The 21,202-nt window shown below is 38.5% G+C and overlaps 1 protein-coding gene across 5 annotated transcripts in view; it reads right to left on the reverse strand.

Annotated features, from left to right (window-relative positions):
- Positions 1-21,202, reverse strand: part of si:dkey-220k22.1 (multiple epidermal growth factor-like domains protein 9) — a 120,140-nt gene that overhangs the window by 86,934 nt on the left and 12,004 nt on the right. For all 5 annotated transcript variants that reach the window (XR_010800376.1, XR_010800377.1, XR_010800375.1 and 2 more), the window contains exon 2: positions 10,808-11,003. Coding sequence is in view for 2 of the 5 variants with exons in the window: in XM_066660724.1 (XP_066516821.1) it covers positions 10,808-11,003 (196 nt within the window). In the remaining 3 variants the exon portion in view is untranslated. The remainder of the gene's footprint in view (positions 1-10,807; positions 11,004-21,202) is intronic.

A 21,202-nucleotide genomic window follows, 5' to 3' on the forward strand; every position in this document is an offset into this window, starting at 1 on the left:
CATTTTCTGTAAGCGCTTCTCTTCAATGTTTTCTGAAATGGTGGCCAACTGATAGAAGATTGTTTGCTGGAGTCTCCTGCACTGTACACCAGACCAGACCTTGCTTGCTTGCATTGGGCTTTGATTTAAATGTTCTGTTCTGATACTAAATGTGTGAAGCTTCTTTATGACAATGTCAGTTGTAAAAGGCGCTATATAAATAAATTTGATTTCATTGTTATTCTGTATGTAGTGTTTCAATATTTTGCAAAGTAAGAATATAAAACACAAGACAAACAAAAGAATTAAGGCAAATCTTCACTTTAAAATTCACAGGTAAACCAATTTTTAATTCAAAATAACCCTCTCCTTTAACCTGCAAAGCTTTAAAGTGATTTTTGCCACAGTAATACTGATGGTTACTCATATATTGAACAACCAGATACCAGATCAGCTGATGCCAGCATGAGCTAAACATAAGTATAGCAAGCCTGCATTCCTCAAATGCTGTAGGTCAGGCAGGAATGTGGGAGACTACCAATTTCCACAGGATCCGGTTGGCGGCTTCTCCAACCAAATTAGCCCCGACATTTCACTTCTCTTTCTGCGACTGAACGGACAGAAATGCAGCAGGCTAAAGCCGTCTCAGTCGCACAGCTGGGCTAATGACTCTGGAGTTTAGATCACGACCACAGGAGAGCTCTCCAGTGAGATGACCTTTCCTCAGCACCCTTCTCCCAACACTGCCAAATCGCTGACACAGGACGTGAGGAGTTTTTCTGCTGCTGTTTTTAAAATGGGAGAAGGATGGATAGACTGCATTCTCTCCTCTACGGTGTCATGTTTCTGTCTGTCCTTCATTTTCTCTCCAACCATGACCTCATTAATGTGCTGTCCTGTGACATTTAAGGTAAATAAATTAATTGAATAGAAAAGCAGTGCATACAGGCGTAAAAGGGTGTGCAAATACACTCACACCTGCTACAAAACTTGTGTACATTGTGAGAGAAAGACTGGCCCTAACGTCTACAGCCCTGTTCAGGGAGGACAGGCCTAAGAGGAGAGGAGGTGGGGTAAAGTAATTATTCTTATATGGGGTGAGTATCACAGTGATTACAGCCCTGTTTAAAAGCACAATGTCACACATTTTTATGAACTAATTCAGTACAAATTCTCGTACTGACTATAAAACGAGCAGCAGAAAAAGCCCCACATTATTTTAAACTTTTCTCTAGTATCAGGACAGGACATTAAAGTCATTTAATATACAATACTCAAATCCATTTCTGTCCTGTTGTCCCACCAGCTTTGACCATGAGACAAAACCAGCATGCCCCTCAGAACAAGCCTCAAGATTTGCTACGTCCTGCTCATCTGTCATGGAGCATTCTACATGTGCAAATGTGTCTCACCGACTGACTGACTGAATCTTTAAGTATATTAACTGTATAATAATCTTAATGATATGCGTCAGAGTACAAATTTTCATGTTATATTTAACGTATATTTAAACAGTAATACAGATTAATAGTGTTTAAAAGCCCCTATAATCACTATCTGCTGCTCTGAGCCAATGACCGGGTCTGGGCCCTGGACTATACACCCCTGCAGCGGATCAGAGCCTTGAGGTGGCTGGCAACAAACCTGAAGACTCTGATGAGGAGAACACACATGCTGTGACATTGTGTTGAGGACCCCACACTCGTCTACGCTGCAAAAGTGCACCTAATGCTGGCCGGCTGAAAGCAACTCATCAGCAGTAGACACAGCGAGGGAAGGCATGGCCCTGCAATGACAAAGGCCTGCGTCATTCTTTCGGCCCCATTTCAGAGCAAGTGTATTACTGAACAAACAGATGATGAAAATGAGTGGACAGGGACTTTAACTAGAATTGCTTACTGTTCCCTTGATTCTCACTGTACTTTGCTAACACAGAGCTTAACTAAGGCTGTTGATCGATTAAAATTGTAATTGCACAATTTGCTGTGATTAATCACAATTAATTGCATTGTCCATTCTCAAGACTGAACTTCTTATAACTCTATTTTTCGTCAATCATACTGCTCTCTGTTTATACTCCGCTCTTTAACTATTCTGCCCGTGTCTACTAGAGGACGATAGGTTCTCCTTTTGATTCTTGGTTCAGTTTAGTTATACATCTTTGGTGTGATTACAGTGCATAAATCATGCAAACACTCCCATCTCTATCATTTATACTGAGATTTATTACCATATGCAAATCAGTCATGAACATGACTGACATCCTTTGATAAAAATTACCTCACCCACATCCCCATCCTGTCCAAAATAGGCTTAAGTCTGGATCTCACAAACCCCTGCCTGGTCCCTGTGTAGAGATTTGACCATGAAGGAAGGTTACATAGGGGTCACAGAGAAAAGAGGCCATCAGTCAGGATTATGCACTGCCCACAGCTTCCAGATCTGCCTAATAAGGAACGTCAGAACACTGTTCTTAAATTAGATTTGCCCTTTAATTCATTTATTCGTGCTTGTTGTGAATGTTGAAATTCTTCATCCAGATAAAAGGTCTGTACAAGTGTTGCCATGAGCAGAATTTCCGCTTTGATAGAAATAACAAATACTATATCAGTTGTATCACTGCATACATAACTATTTATAAAGTCACTTTAAAAAATATTTTTAAAAGTCATACCTTTCTGAACATGTCAGCAACAAGCTAAAAAATAAGTTTATAACATCATGAACTCTTGGGGATGGTATCTGAATCCCCTTGGGTTTATGGAAGTATAAATCTGTTTTAAAATAATGGCACATACTGCAGTAGTAAGGCATGTACGTGCATGTGTTCACAGTTCATTGTTACTGCAAAATTTGAATTATGAAGGATGGTAAAAAGTAAATTGTACTGACGATTTAATAAAAAGTGTTATTCTTTATTAATTTACCTCACGCAAACACAAAATACATTAATCTGTAACCGCTTATCCACTTCAGGGTCACGGTGGGTCCGGATCCTAACCAGAATCACTGGGTACAAGGCAGGAACACACCCTGGAGAGGGTGCTAGTCCTTCACAGACACACACACACACACACACACGGACACTTTTCAGTCGCCAATCCACTTGCCAAGGTGTGTTTTTGGATCAGGGAGGCAACCAGAGCACCCAGAAAAAACCCACGCAGACATGAGGAGAACTCACCAAACTCCTCACAGACAGTCACCCGGAGCGGGACTTGAACCCACAACCTGCAGGAGTCTGGAGCTGCGTGACTGCAACACTAGCTGCTGTGCCACCATGCTGCCCCATTAATAGTTCAACAGATCTATATACACACTTTTAAACATTTTGAATGATATGATATTTTACCTCTTACATATCTAACAAAGATAGAATTAAACAGAAACATGTAAACATGCGTCTTAACCTGAGTGGATAGGACACATACACAATGCAGGCAGATATCATTCCTGTACAAAATGTCACCATTTCTAGGGTCTACATGTCAGGACAACCTGAGACCATGATTCTAGACACAGTCATGTCTCAACTCTCTACCACAACAGATTACTGTAGGTAGAAAATATGTGAAAATATGAAAAGAACCAAGCAAACAGAAAACAGGAATGCCAACATGAGAAACAGAGGACAATTGCTGTAAGACAAAAGACAATACTAGAAACACTGAAGAGTAGGGTTAGCAACCTATACATAGGTGGACACTAATAAACACGGCAGGACTAGAGCAGAGACAGGAAACAAACCAAATTTGCTAGGAGCAAGTTAGAGAGGTGAATTTAATATATTTTAAAATATAACAAGGGAACTAACAGCATTGGGTGATATGACTGTAAATCAATATCACAACTTACTGAACATATTACCTTGATTACAATTAATGAACAGTTATTGTGTTTTTGTTTTGTTCTAATGTTGCTGTGAGCTTGTCTTGCGGTAGTGTGGTTTTAAGTGGACAGTACATGAACCCAGTGGTGGATGTGTTAACAGAGTTAGCAAAATAAGGATAAACAGAATCAAGAGAAATTCAATTTACTTGCTAAAGGGAATATTACACTGATTAGAAGTTCTTCTGAATGTAGAATGACATTTTGTGTTGATTAATTTTTGATCATTGTTCTTCTGAATTTTGAATACCCTGATTTCTTGTCCAGCCTCAGGCACTAGGCAGGAGTGGCCTAACTGTTAGAGAACCGAACTGTGGATCACAAGGTCACTGGTTTGTTCCCCTCAACCAGCAGGTGTCCTTGAGTAATGCACCTAAACCAACCGCACCCAACTGCCAATCAACATGTGTGCACTCACAGCCCTTCTGTTTCTGTGTGTGCGCGCGTATGTGTGTGTGTACACAATGTTGTACAATGACAATTAAAACTAACTAACTAACTAACTAACTGTTCAATAATAATACAAATATTATTATAGTTAAATATATAAATAGTGTTTTTAAGGCAAAACTCAATTTAAATTTCTGAGCCTTTCTGCACTGTGCTGGTGGTTTGACCTTTTATTGTTTCCTGCCTGTAGACCAACGTTGCACACCCTGATTGAAGGATGACTTACACTCACCAGCTTTTTATGCAACCTACCACTAACCACACACACACACACACTTGCACAGAGACACAGCAGCACTGTACTGCACATTTTCCTACATGCTCACATGGGTTAGACCTTTCTCTACATCTTGGAATCTGCTGTTGACAAGCTGTGAATGCTCGTGTAAGTGTAAGGGTCTAGTCTCATGGCATGCAGCTACCATAAAAGGTCAACAAACAGTATCAGCTGTTCAACAGCATCACGGTAACTCTCTCTTGCAGAACAACAAACAAACACAAAATACTCACATTTCTGTTTTTCATAACCTTTAGATCGGAACCAAATGTCAACCTCAACATCTGCCTTCTAGAGAAAGCTACGCCGAAAAAACACAGTAAAATATTTTCAATTTGTTAGTGCCTTATTTACATATTGCAGCCTTCTTCTATATTAATTCTACGCAGAGCAAGATTGTGACAATTATTAACAAACAATATACTGTGAAGTAGGGCAGCCACAATCACTGCAACACCACAGAACATGAAACCCACAGTGGAATGTCCCTCACCACTATACCCATCAATTTTCTGCCTTTATATTTATTAGACCTACTTTTTTCCCCAAGAGAGCAACGAAACATGAAGACCATTTTCAACCACACGGAGGAACGTGTGTGGCCTTTATTACAGATCAGTCCAAAAGCAAAAGTAGCAAACCTTTGTCTCTGATTTGCAGTTTTTACAGTTCGAGTCTATTTTTGCTGCTTGCTGTAATTTGCATTTAAATACAAGCACAAAGATAATACTGCAGTGACTGTTTTTTTTCTGAGATTTATGCTCATACTTTATTTCCTTTAGATATGTAATGGTTACTGGTGTCACTGTAAACTGCAGTAAAAATCCCTGATGGTTAGTGATACAGTTTTAATATTAATTGCCAAGGTTTAATAGCCTAACATAAGTTACAGCCTCAACCAAAGTCAGTAACAGTCTCCCAGACACAGCTCTGCCAGCCCAGTACGTAACGTGGGATTGTTTTGTGTCAGGGGAAACATTCCACCACCTAAATTACTCCTGCTCTGTGGAGGTACTGTGGGGGTCCAAAGTGAAACGGGAATAGGAAAATGTAGTGGAGCTGATAAAATGTACAGTGAGTGTAGATACAAGGTAGTGTTTCCTAATCCTGTGATCGTTCAGGGTATTGATTTGTTATTAATTTTTAACTTTTGTTATTTTAATTTTCAATATAAACTTTAGAAGTGTGTCATAAATGTGTGTATTGTTAGGTGTGGTAAAGACAAAAGACAGGGGAGACATATTTACAGAATTAACTGCATTCTTCTATTTGGTGATGATACTCTCTATCGTGGTTGTAAGGCACCTAAACACAGCAGTGAAGAAAATTTGCAACAGCCTCTCTTCTAAAAAAGGCCTATGGTATTTGGTTGATTATGACAGTTTGCTTTCTGGATGCTACCCTTCTCTGATGCTTAGCTGGTGAATATAAGAGCTGCCATACCGCCGGGTCTGTACCAGGATTGAGAAGCTGAAGCGGCTGGATGCTTTGTGTCCGCTCCAAGTCAAACAGAAGCGGGTGGCTGAGATGTGCATGACTGCGGCTATCCAGTTTCTAACTGCAGGCGGTCTGCTGCGGTGGGGCTATAATTACTCACAGTGTCTTGACTCAGACATGGCAATGCTAACTTCAAGCTCACACTCCGTTCCTGCTACACATGCACTGACAGGGGAGGAAATCACACTACAATTCTTTACATAAGGCAGAGATAGTTAAGTTCAATAGTGGATCATCTTAAAACTGCTGTAAAAAGCTTTGTAAGTGTTGTTTTAATTCATCAAATACAGTGCAGGGTTTTCCCCCTGATTAAACACATATGTGCTGTCCAGCTTAAATGAGATTCAGATATTAATAGAGAGAGTACCTGCAGTATTTGAGAATGTATTGGGAAATTTCACTGTTGTTTTGTATATGGTATGCATTCAGGTTCTGACAACACTAAAATTTCTCAATCTGTATTCAGGTCTGGATTCACTCACAGTGAAAGTAGTGTGATGTAGCAGTGTGTGGCAGAGACGAGCTGGCTTGTACTGGATAAGCGGCATCCATTAAGATCCAGGTTTCTAGGATTTCTAGCTTCTCACAGAAACTCAGCTACTTTTAAATATGTATGGAAAACATAAGCAGAATTTTAAAAAATACTTTGGTGAAAATACACTACTCCAATCCTTGATGTTGTTTGTCAACACATTCGCATTCTACATTTCAAGGGTCTTCCACTTGGCCTAAAATATCTTGTTGAAACACTGCAGTGTACATCGGTTTAAGCATGGCCAATTACACGTCCTTGAACCCAGGATCTGAATTCTCCATCAACAAGAGAGCCTTTAGATGGCTAAGCCACTTTAAGAGCTCCCCTAAACCTGTTTTTAATGCAGTGGTTCAGTGCTGTGGAAATAATGATACCCACGATAAGCTCAGAAACGCTTACAGTGATGTCATGATAATTGATGTCACAGTATGTTCAGAAAATCTCATGGTGATCTGCCTTATCATAATATATGTCAGAGAATCAATAAATTAATATACATTGTTGAGGAACGGCATAGCTTCAAGCAAAGCACATGACCCAGAAGTAAAAAAAATAACTGCCAGCATGATATGATTTCAGCAGGTGCATGAAGATGCTTGTTTGTTTCATTAAAAACAAAGGTGCATGTTTCATCAAAACCAGATTCACAAAAGCCATTAAAGTTAAAATTTTTCCATTTGGCTTAACACAACAGAGATCATTGATGAAAGACTAATTTACCATGTTAATGAAGCTCTTTATGATCCTGATAAGAAATGCATTCATAAGTAGATTTAGCCATCATGAAACTGCAGAAGTGTCCTAAAAATAGTACCACCAACATTATAATAAACCACCAACATAATAAAATAAATAAGAGTATATCTGGGCTCCTACAACATTAGAAGGCAATATCTTTGCCACAAACTGCTCTGTCAGTGGGTCAGGTCACTGGAAGGCTAAATATAAGCGCAGCGAGGTGGGGAGAAGAAGAAGAAAATAAATAAATAAATAAAAACTTCCCCTGACAGTGACAAATACCTGACATGGCTCTAAACCTGCCAAGCATTGCCAGGAGCACACACCATTTGGCAGCATGCTCAGACTACTCTGAGAACAGATATAGAAGATGTAGGCTAAGAGTTATATAAGTGCCAAGATTACTCAACTATTCAATTTCAAAATAACCTAATATTTACATTACATTCATACATTAAGTATATATACACACACACACACACACACACACACACACTTTCTTCATTTAATAAAAAAAATCAAAGGGTAACTGAAGTTGTCAAACTATCAAATTATACACCATGAGCAAAAACAACAGTTAGAGGCTACTGTTGGAAAGATATAAAACCATCTTTTTGAATTTCTGGCACTGCATTATATCGCAAATCCATCTATAGATTACAGATAAAAATGACATTGCACTAAATCAGAAAAACACAGAGCTTTTACAATAATAATCTATGCTTCTAACCAGGGTGTGGGGTAACAGCTTTCTGTGGACCAATGCACTGCGTTTTTATGCCACAGGCATCAAATAAATGATGTATTACGTGCCACTATTATATGGTGGTCTCCAGTGAATGGTATGGCAGTAAAGAGTGGAAATTGCCACTGATTTCTGCGACCTACTTGCAAGTCACTCCCACTGGCGTGCAATATTTTTCCAGTAGAAAAAGCCATTTATGTTCTGAGGGAAAATGGATGGATTGTTTCAGGTAGTTTAAAGACAAAGAGTATGAACAAAAGAGGATTATTGTAATCCGCCAGACCGTTCTGGCCAATTTTAAAATTAGTTCAGGTTCATTCTGATGTGCTGGAGTTGTATCAATAGAGTTGGATGCAAAAGAAAGAAAATCAACAAAACATAACTTAAGGAAAAATAGCTACGTTTTCTCTGTAAACAAAACCAAAGCGATGAATAGTAATATATGTTCTCTAAATTCACTAAATATGTTAAACAAAACAAAAAATACAACTTGTGCATTAAAATGAAGGAAAGTGTTGTATTTATATATGTATCCAATAGAGGATGTGTTCATAGGGGAATAAAAAAAACAGCACAAAACAAAAGAAAAACACCACACACTGGTTTGACAAGGAGGTGTTAAAACTGCATTTGGCTGTACATAAGTCAGGGCAAACAAAAGTCATGGCAAGTTATTATATACTCTTATTTATGATACAGGAGCTAACAGCTCAAGATATAAAATATCAAGTCCACTTTTTGGTCCTTAAAATTGGCAGTTATAACAGTATATATTTAATTAATTGTAGGGCATTTGTTTTTTTATTTTGATCACACTGACTATAACAGTTAGGAAGACAAAACTCTCAGTTAAACATAATCTGTAGTGACAGCCCTGTTATATAATCAGTAGCAACATAAACACAAACAGACTCTGCCCTGAGGAGAATTAATAGATTAATACCATTGCGAAACAGGAATAAAAAGACTAACGAACCATGACCTGAGAAGAACTCAAAAACACAGGACGACAACAAAAGGTAGACTCTGGTGCTCTAAGGGTAAAACAGGACCAGTCAGAGCATGTGACATGTCTGAGCAGCAACTACATGAATGTGATATAAATGCTGAAATGAGCAGCGAGGAACCGGACAGACAAGAAGCACAGTGGAGGAACTACAGAGCAGGAACACTCCACCATTTCATTTGCTCATATCTGATCCTAAAGTATACATTTTCCTCTTTTATCAAACCGCCTTTAGACAAACACTAGCTTCATCATAACAAATGTATTACTTTCAGTGCACAGCTCTAAGCCACAAACTTCAGCAGTTCACACAATGGGTCTTTAATATTAACTGATCATTCAAATATGTTAATATCAATTAAACAATTATTCATTCCTATCATTATAACAGATTGGAATACAAAAATTTGTTACTTTCTGCAGTGAGCTTCATGAAGAGTGAAGGTGATTTTGGATACTGAGATCTAAGTCCATAAAACATCAACTTTGCTTACTCAGTGGAGTCTCTGGTCTCTTGTTTCTGCTCTGTTATACGTCTGCACAGCCATAACGAGTGGTAAACTGAAGTGTAAAAAGTCTCCTCCTAGGGAAAGTAGTGACTGGACTTCAAACAGAGAATCTCCGGGTTCAGTTAGCCTAGAACAATAGCTCACAAGGACACACTATGAAAATGTATTATATCACTAAAAAAACCATTTGTGCTGATAAAAATGTATTTTATTAACATCTATAAACCCAAAACTAACAGTTACTGTAAGGTTCCCTCCATGTACGCAAATATCTCCATACTAATTTTAAAAGCATGTCGCCATAAACATATTCAGCACTGCAAAATTTCACATTCATGACCTGCCTCTTCCACAAAATATCTCTGCTATGGAGCACAAAAGCATTGGTCATTATCAGCGAAACCTGCGGTTGTTTTGTACAAGCTCCACTTTCAACTGCCTTATCTGAGATACAGGAGCTTAGTGCAGATTAGACAACAGACCACAGAACATTTAAGATAAAAAAGACAAGGTTTCAAGTCTTTATATACCTTAGAGCTTGAGAGTGATTCACCTGGGCATGCGGGCAGCATATATGGAGTTGCTACCTATTTAGTAATCGATATTTCCACAGGTTACTTTATTGCAGCAATGATTATTTTCCATGTCAAAATAACAACTATCACAAGATCACAGTATTTAACTGCAGTTCCAGCAAATGGATAACACCAAATTACAAAGTGCTTCAGGCCTTTAAAAAATATATGTCATTAAAATATTAATGTGGGCTTGTTTCATGTGTATTTCTACTCCTTGAGCTCATAAGAAAATAAGAAATCTGATATACCTGAAGCACATTAACAGCTTTAATGTAATAGAAGGAATAGACGAATAATAAACACATGAAATATAATAAATGTTAAATAATACATTTTTGCAGAAAAACCTTTAAATATGTTCTTAGGGATCTTACATTTACTACACGAGGAATAGCGATGCCTTGTCGCACTGTTCATATTCCTAGGTGATGACTCCTCCTACAGTAAGCATAACCAACTCAACTGAACATCTCCACAGCCCAAAAATCACCAAAGAGTATGCTTTTAAGACATCCCTCAACTGTGCTGAGGCAGACCATTGGCAGCCAGAGAAGATGATGAATGACATGTTTGTCCGTTTGTGTGTAGCCCCAAAAGTGTCTTACCTATCACATAATAGCCCTAGTGCTCCATATGAGTCACAGCCACACTGCTGACAGCCACTGGTGCCGTTGGTGAAGTATCCATCTTCGCACAAATCGCACTGTAGCCCTGTGTATCCCATTATACAATCACACTGACCAGTCAGGTTACACTTCAGTGGATCTGTTGAGCCCTCTGTACTGCAGTTACATGGAGGACCTAAAAGGAAGAGAAGTAAAGAAAAAAAAATCAGAAATTGTTAGGTTCATACAACATATGATCCTAGGAGACGCAGTCATTCAAAAGAATTGTCCAAAGTAATGTGAAAAAAAGCTCAGCCAAACACTACAAGGTCAGCAGTCGACAATTTAACTAGAGTTGTGCATTTTGTTCATTTTAATTGCTGCTCATTAATTTATCCATTGGTTTCCCTGCTATCAGTTTTAAAGAACCATTTACATGCTGCATTTGAAATCAAGGTCCACAATCTTGAATGTTGTAACAGCATTAAACAGCACACAAGCGGATGGGCTTCATTAAAATAACATGTTACATTAATAAGTTATAATAATATTTTAACTTGGGTATTTATGTCATGTAATTTATTGTATTCCCAAACACAGCACTATTTTCCTCGCATTTTACTATGTATTGTGGACAATGTGTCCTTAAACTATAAAAGAACAAAATTATTATAATTGCAAACAAACACAGACTCAGTAACACACAAGTTTCCTGGAATCTAACTTATGTAATTATGTAAGTGTTTTCATCACAGGCTTCATTTGTTTTCCAAAGAATAACTAGTAGGAGTTATTCAGGTTTTGACATTATTTATTTAAAATATTTAAAGTTAAAGGTTTGGGAAATGAAACCACAGTACCTCTTGTGTGGAGTATTTTGTTAAACATAAGTAAGTGAGAGATTAAGTTTCACAAAATGATTTGAGAGAGAGAGAGAGAGAGAGAGAGAGAGAAAAAAAAAACATTGTACAAATCACTGACCACAATTCTGAGTTTAAATATTTTGGAAGACAAAGGTGTGCAAACACAAGGTCACCTGAGACACAAAAAAGGAAGTAAAATAACTACTATTTGTGACACACTATATGGTCAAAAGTTTTGTGACACCTGGTCACAGGAAGTGCCTTCTCTGTGAGGATTTGATGCCTTCAACCACAAGGTTGAGGTACAGATGTTGAGGTAACTTCTCTGAAATACAGTGAAACTTTGACTTACGAGTGAATAACTTACGAATTTTCCAAGATACGAGCCGTGGTCGATATTTTCTTTATGATGGGAGCCGAGATCCGAGTTATGAGTGAGCTTACGACACCTGCCAAAGGTAGCCCAGCAAGCGTTCAGTCACTTGGTTATCTTGCCATGCAAGCATCTCTGTCGTATCACTGTTTTTTGTAGCATTGTAGCATTAACTGTGTAGCGAGTAAATTAAGTTAAGCAATAGAGCACAAAATATAAATCTTCTCAAACCCTCTCCGACAACATCTTCGTCTGATCTTCAAGGTAAATACACTTAATAGAACCAGTTTATTCTTTACATTCTCTTTTATGTATTATCATTTTTTCATACATTACTTGTCATGTATAAAGTAACTTTTTCTTATTTAAAAACAGGTGTGGTTTTTGGAACAGATGAATAGCATTTCAATGGGAAAATTGAATTTGATATACAAGCAAATTGAGTTACAAGCTCGGTCACGAATGAACTAAACTCGTAAGTCAAGGTATTACTGTATATCAGATTACCCCAGAATGCAGTCTGTCCCACTGATACTTGGCATTAAGTATGGCAAACTGGATGTTCCAGTTTACAAAGATACACACTATGATACACACTAGTCTCTAATAATAAGAACGTACTAACTACATAATTCACGCTAGATTTGATTTACATGTTACATGATGCAAATAGAATACAATAACATTTTTAAAAAGAAATACTGATTTTCATGTATTCGTGTTTTATATAAAGGTGCTGTTGCCTTGCATAACACCAGCTGATCAGCTGATATGGCAGAACTGCAAATGAAATTCAAAATAAGAAATACTTAGTAGTTACGAATGGGTCACAATACTCTTAATTTACCAAAGTGTTTAAGTACTACGATAGCTATGAAGGGTTTCTGGAAACAGGTGTAATTTTAAGAAAGCTCTTAAGTGCAAGTTTATGAAGTACTTAGAGTTACAAACATTTTGGAAAACTCAATACTGATCTGTTAGCATTTTCATTTGGCACAACAAACTGTTCATGGGCACTGCATTATCAAACGACTCATTGGGCAGGTTAAATTGAAAACAGTTAATAATTTGGGAGAAAATTTGGCAAAACGTGATAAATAAAAAAATAAATAATATAATACAACAGAGTGCATAAAAAGCTTGTACCAATATTTCGAAGAGCAGGCCATAACTGTCATATCTGCCTGTAAAACCTCAGCTGAAACAGCAGTGACCTTGGGAGAAAAGGTTGACTCTCAGAGATAGCAGGGCACAGTTTGAACTCATTCAACTCCCTGCAGAAACATCCTCAGCTTCATATGAATTGTTCAGGGAAACTAGAGGGAAAGCACTTTATTTCAAGCAGCAGGACACTGCACTAGGCCTAATATGTCAAAATAGTCATAGAAAGTAATAGCATTAATGTGTGAGCAAAACAAAATAAAATAAAACAGGACTTTTTGTCAGGTGAAGAGAGATAATATAATAAACAATTATAATAATAAAAAAAGAAAAAAATGCTAAAGCAAGGCCCCTCATGGAGAGGAATATTTTGTAGCAATAGGGGGTCTATATCTCCTACAGTGCGCGGCACAGAGCGGAAAATAAAATCGCAGTCAGTACACAGTGTAATACATGAAAGGAACAGCTTGTTCTGCAGTCTCCCCAGTACTTCGAACACACATATAAAGTGTGGTGACAAGAGGAGTGAGGCACATTCCACTGTAATCTGAACAAACCAATCTATACATTGACTAAAAAAGAACTACATGCTGTAAGTCACTACTGAAATCACTGTGTTAGAGACAAACACTGTTCATAATAGTACAAGCCTCGTCACTGAATTATGATAATCAATTATCATAACTGAGGTAAAATATAACTATGATATTGATTTGTGGTAATATTGCCCATCACTAGTTCATAAGGCTAGGGCTATCCCAATAACCACAATACGGTGCTATTAACCAACCAGCCACAAGGAATGGCAAGGACCGTCACCACCGCAATGTATACATTTTTCCCTTTCATTGCATGGTCTTTTTTGTTTGGTGTGTGTGTGTGTAATGAATGTTAAATACATTTGTTTAAAAAAAAATCATAAAAAGGTTAGGAGTGTAATTTCTCCTAACTGTTGGCATCTTAACGGCTGTGTGTCAGTCTTTGCTTTATAAAATGGACACAATGGCAGCAAACATAGTCACAAAAACAAACGCGACTTTGACAGTTTGGGAGCATTTCAGCTTTCAACCAAATGAAAAGGGAGAGCCAGGCAATTCAAACGAGGCAATATGCAAAATCTGTACCAGAAGTGTCGCTGTGACAAAAGGGAAAAAATTTAGATCTCATCTAGCTACCTATAATCCAGCTATTGAAGCCCAACTGCCTCCACCAACACTGAGTCATGGAGCAGCCTCAAAAGGAACAGTTCAGGCTGGTTCCATGTGACAAGTAGGAGTGTAGCACTAGAATCAGGATGAATTAAGCAATTTGGGACAGTTATACAAAATATTAACTGATTATAATTTCTGTATAAAGAACTGCAAATAACAGGTCATTAAAAGTCTTATATATGTATATAAGGATGGACTATCCATTAATTTGGATTTCTGGCCCGAGGACTGGTGGCCTGTTGTAGTGACCACTGCCAGAATCTGCCAGATTAACAATTCATTTTATGCAACTGTTCAAGCACAAGTCAAAATCTGTTAGCTGTCTAGATTCCTGATTTTTGATACTTAGCAACTCCCAGCGGATGACTAACACTCCTGGTGCTCAAAGGAAGAAGCATAAGAATTTAGAACTTTTGCAACTTCACCCCTGGATCCCGAATTTCACATTTGACCATGAACTTAAGGTGCTTAAATGTTGATGTCTTCAAGCTGGCCTTCAATAACAGTCACAAAACGTTCCTGTGTTCCAAGATGTTTTTTTATCAGCAGCTAGAGTTTTGCCACCACTAGACAAACTGTGCTTTCCACTCCAGACAGAAGATTTTTGAGAGGATTACAGGGAAAAAGCAGCAACATCATAGCACCATTCTCACCTGTTCAGTGCAGATAGCCATTTATCAATGCCTTAGAGGTACGCACACACATCTCTGGGGTTTCAGAGCAGCAGATAGATGATTACCTTCTGGCCATGTTTAGCTCTTCCAGGCTACTCTAGCACCCAGTACAGCAAATTGGTCTTCTTCCCTCTGCACTGCAACAGCAATGTGGTTTATCAATAAGACTATTACATTAGGACCTCTATTATCATTACCGCTACTGTGTGTATCACTGATGTTACGGCAGGCTCTCCAAGAGGTCGTAGTGTAGCAATTTAGGAATCGATGTGCTCAGCTGCATTTCTGCCAGGGTCACACCCCAGGAGTCAGCAAATTCAGTCCTCACTGCTGAAGCTCTCAGCAAAAACAAAGAGACCTCATTAGGCTAACATTCCTACCACTCTTTAGTGGTGCTGGGAGGCACAGTTGTATAAAACCCAACTGCTGTGTGATGCTGCCTCATGATTTTACTATACTGTAAATGTAGTGCTGGACGATATAGCCAAAATTTATATCACGGTATATTTTGTTGTTTCTGTCGATACAATATAATTCCGATATTGATATGAACAATAAAAATGACATAGAAAAATTCCCAGAAAAAAAAAAGATATCTCTGACAAACCTAAACCTCTTGGCTTTGTCAACATTAATATGAGTAATCTAACTTTAAAATCGAGTAAATGAACTGATGGCAGTGCCCTGTAATGAACGTGAGTCAGTGATTGATGCTGTAAATAATGCACTCTGAATATTGAAAACGTGGTTAAAGATCATACCATTGTTACTAATACAGTTAAAATCCCCATATATATTTATACTGAATTATTGTTATGGTGGAATTATTAAAGGGCGGCACGGTGGTGCAGCAGGTAGGTGTCGCAGTCACAGAGCTCCAGAGACACGGAAGTTGTGGGTTCGAGTCCCTCTCTGGATGACTGTATGTGAGGAGTTTGGTGTGGATTGGCGACTCCAAAGTGTCCGTAGGTGTGAGTGAGTGAGTGACTGACTGACTGAGTGTATGTGTGTGTTGCCCTGTGATGGACTGGTGCCCTCTCCAGGATGTGTTCCCACCTTGCGCCCAATGATTCCAGGTAGTCTCCAGACCCACTGCGACCCTGAACTGGATAAGGGTTACAGATAATGAATGAATGGAATTATTACATAGGCTTGCCCACAATACAAATATGCTAACCTTCTTAACAGTTTAATTAAAATAATTACACTTTATCATAAACTTTTGTATACCCAAATCACACTGTCTATTATATCTGAGTGCTTTGGGATGGGGAAATCACATGCATCATGCTTTTAATGAAAGTCGATAAATGCTCAGAAGAGGGTTAGTATGTTAAATAAATATATACATAAATAATAACATAAAAACTGTTTTGGACCAGAGCAAATGAACTACATGATTAGAAAACACCGTTAGTCATTTCCTCTTCTATCCATGAATTACATCACTCCCAATCACATACAATGCTCCCAAAGCTTGAAGGGTGACCACTCCTTTTTTCAAACCTCTGCTAACACAATGCCACTGGACAGCTCAACAGGTCTGAGGACAACACCAAGCCTTCCATCAGTTCCTGATATAAAAAGCAATTACCCATTTTAATATAAACTTGAGCTGATATTCTGACTATTCACTTGCTGCATTGCTTCCATCTGTTCCTGCTCTCAGCTGACTTTATCTGTGTGGTATTTTGGCCAGATATTGTTGAGTCATGGGGAACACACTGTAATTGGGAGTCTTCTCCTCACAGATGGAGCAGGTGGTTTGTCCTAGAGGAGACCAACACATGTAGTGATAAGCTTCACATCAAATATGGGCCAGTCACAGAGAGAGAGAGAGAGAGCGAGAGATAGATATGCACTGGAACCACTGGGTGGAAATAAATCAACTAGAAGCAAAGTAGGAAGCTGCCTAAAGCTCGCTGTTTCGCTTGGCTTGGAGGCGACAGGGAAAAGGCATGGATCAGATGGCACTCTTGAAGGGAGGGTTTTGCTGCTCTTTAAATGAAAATGTACAGCCTCTTGGTATTTCTACAAAATGAGAGAAAAGAACTTAGGAACGTAATGAACTTGGGACCACCAGCTGACACAGATTTCTCTCCCAGCAATACTACAAATCAAACACCATGCACACCATCTGATAAAGCAGCTTAGGGGCAAACAGCAACCATATAACTTTGGAAAACTCAAACAATTTCACAATATATGATGTACACTATGCATGAATCTAACTTCTCTCACTAGCACTGGAACTGAAATACAATTATTTTTATGAGTAAAACTCCTGTGCTTTTATTTTTGCAACAAAACCAGAGCATTCATTTTTTTCAAGCTTGGCACTTGAACACAGAATGTTTAAAAGCAGATAATTATACTGGCACACAGCAAGTTTACAAGGAATTTGTAAGACATTATTTAAAACAATTAATGTCTTTGATACTCTTATTAATTCAAGTCAACTCAAAGTTGAAGCCACCTCTTGTGCGGTGACAAATCCAAAAGTACAAAAACAACAGACAAAAATAAAATTTACATGTGCAAAGAGAGTAAAATCTGAATTGCCAGGTATGCGTCTGCATAACACAATATCATGATGCACAACCCAAATCAAATGAGGCTGTTATCTACCCAATTAACAGACATCAAAGATGATTCTGGAAAACAGGAAAAACTTTTTCTACAGAAGCTATACATCTTTTAAGGTGGAACACTACGTTGGAATAAGAGGCAGATTGTATTTTGTACATGTTTGATGAATTTTTATTCACTTCTTAAATTACCACAGTAACTAAATTTCCAACTAAAACTGTTCAGTTTTGTAGCACTTTGGGTCTTTGTTTACTTTCACCTTACATAATACAACAGAAGCAGCAAAAATAAGATAATATTATCCACCTATGGAGAAAGGAGAGAGCAACATCCTCATCTCTCCACTGTCCAAGGGCCTCCAGATGCCATTTATTCCCTGTGGCATATCCAGTGATACACAGGGGGAACAACTGAGCCATTTCAGAGAGATGCTTAGTTTCTTTCCACAATTACAGAGCCAGGGCACTAAACAAACACAGGACATTTTTCACTATTTTTTAATTTTTTTTAAATCAGAGTCAAAACTTGTAAAGCACACTACAAATACATAAAACAAGAACAGAACCCTAGTATAACACTGTGCCTATAACATGCAGCCATGTCTATTGTACATTAACCTGCCTCTGGAGTCATCGGTGAATGCACACACACACACACACAAAAAAAAGTCCGTGACGTAGTGCAAGAAATAGAGCGCAGTGATATATTTAGCAGGCGCTAACAGCGTGTGTAGTTCCCACTGGTAGACTGGGGGCAATCTGGCTTGTGAATCAGAGGTGACCTTGCTAAAGATAAGATTACACAATGGGAGAGCTGTGCCACATACAGCAGAAAACCCTCTTACTCAACTCTTATTGTAACAATACATTTCACTTGATTTAAGTGGAGGGATGTCCCTATTATTCAGAAACACGCTGACCACAGTCTCTAAATGTGAATCTATAGGCCTGTCTCTGGAGTACAGAGCCAAAGCAGTTCTGCTGAATATTACTTTTTCAGTTCTGGGTATATGTATTTTATAGACAAGCAGTTTTATTTTAGATTCAAACTGCAAGTGCAAGGACAATTTAGTCTATGTTACATGCAGGTGTACACCATGTACCCAACAGGGACACAACCGGTTGGGTAAATGGTGCAATCTGGATTTGCGCCAACAGACTAAGCTCAGCACATGAAGGAGTGTTATTACCATGGTTTGTGATTTTTTTTTTATACTATAGTAACATAGTAATAAAATCTAGTTGACACGCATTGGTCAAAGTACCATGAGGTACATAGATTACTAGATGTTGGTAGGTGAACTAGCTTTGTGAAATTGCCCTCAGATGGGAGTCTGTATATGACTGGTGAAAGTCTGGTGCCCTGTGCCTGGTCCAGGAACCCAGAGCAACTCAGATCAGAAGAAGAGGTTACAGAAGATAAATGAAAGAATGGAAAGGGCAGAAGGCATTGCTCACAAGCATGAGACAACAGTTACTTCCTGATGCCAACAAAACAGACAGGAAAGTAGAACCCGCTTTGGCTCATAACTACAGAAACTGCAGAAGCCCTGCTACCATTGCATTCCCTACATTTTTCTGCACCAACTTAGTCTTCATCTCACACCTCTACCCAATATTCCAGATGAGACTACACTAGTGAAAAGATCAGGGTTTATTATTCTACCCTGTCTGACAGTTTCTCATACTGTGTGAAAATATCAGAGGACATAGCCTTCAGCGAGACTCAGATAAATCTACCTCAAGAGGTGAAGAGAAGTGTCGGGTTCACCTGGAAGAAGGACTCTGGGTGGGTATCTGTTTCCAGTCCACACATGAAGAGAGGAAATTAAGAAACCTGAGCTTCAAACCACTACAGATCACCTTACGGAAAGCATCTCTTCCTAAACATCATGATACATACTTGTTTTAATGGTTCTATTCCTGAGGGCTTATAGGTGGTGGCTGTTTCTAAAAAGAACCTGGAACATAGAAATTAACTGCTGAAGAGCATACTCTGCTGATGAGGTCAAAAGACAAGCCAGAAGCTACTCTAAGGTGGCATTCTATTGATTGCACTTTCAAGCAGTTTGAGATGGTTTAAGGCACACCATTTGTGTCAGCTGCAGATAAACTACTTGGAGATATCCAGTGCTAGATGGTCTTTTAGTTTCACACCCGTCACCTGTCACGCTACAGGAGTGCTCAGTGCTGTCAAATGTAAAACTGTCACTGAGGGGAGTGTGTGACTTGCTCTGATCAATGCAAAAACAGTCAGAAACCGGGACGTGGGAATGAAGCTATCAGCTGTCATTATTTGCCATCTTTTACTTGCAGTTTCCAAAATCAAGAGAAGCAGAAAAGAGGAAATCAGAAATTTGACAGAAACAGATATTCAGTTCAGAAAAGCATTTGAAGTAAAAATGCAGATTTTGATTAATCCTTCTAATTAAAATTGGCTGTCGGTAGCTAAAGGTTAAACAACTAACAGGTAGTCTAAAACCAATAACATGGGTCATCAAAATCTCAATGGATAGTTCTGGTTCTGAATTATGATTGAATAGGCCACAACAATGTCTTAATGTTTGCAAATGTTTGCTTTAAAGTGGATATAATCTAGCCTTTTTCAACAAGTTAGCACAGTTGTGGAGTTTTAAAGGGAATTCTGGATTCACAGCAGAACAAAATCTCCCTCCGCTTTGTTTAATTTAGAAGCTCTGCATTATTAAAAGTGCAACAGTATGTTTCACTGTACCTTGTTTGTGGTTGAAGTAGAACTTTGTACATTTTAATTCATTGTTTAAATGACCCATTACAAACCAGGTACAACTGCTACTTATTGGAAATCAGATAAAATAAAAGTTAAATATCTAATTGTACTGTATGGATTACTGCAAACACATTACTTTCTGAACCAGTGACTTTGCAGTGTGACTTTTTGCACTTGTCTGGATTGTTCCAGCTTGATTAACTGTTCTCACAAACAAACCCGATAACAAGGTTGCAGACAAGTGATCAAGAACAAGTGACTCAAGCACTGACATACTAACTCACTGGGCCATATCACATGGCCTATTACATCACAGGACAAAAATCAGGAGAAGGATCACTGGCTTGATGAAGGAGTGTGTGAGCATCTATGATGTGTGTACATGAGCGTCACAGCATTTCCTGCTCTGGGACAAACATCTAGGATATCTTTAGTAGCTCTGACGTTGTTACACAAGGATATAACAGGCCTATTAAGCAATGGAAATATATGGAGCCCCTCAGGGTGAATGGCCTGGTCCCCTGCCTTTCTGGGCCACTGTCATCCATGCACTGCGATCCACGGTACAAACCTACATCCAAAACACTAGCATGTTAAACTGACATGATTAAACTCACTCAGGAACAGTAATATTCTAAGTCTTGTCATCAAGCAAAAATAACTATATGTTCCCAGTGTAAAGGTTAACTGAATACTAGTTTCAGTCTGCTGCCCACTCATAGACAGAGTAGGCAATGTGTGGGCAGACTCAAGAAACATTTGTTACGTACATGGCA

The sequence above is a fragment of the Hoplias malabaricus genome, chromosome 2 (assembly GCF_029633855.1).
Source record: "Hoplias malabaricus isolate fHopMal1 chromosome 2, fHopMal1.hap1, whole genome shotgun sequence".
NCBI classification, from domain to species: Eukaryota; Metazoa; Chordata; class Actinopteri; order Characiformes; family Erythrinidae; genus Hoplias; species Hoplias malabaricus.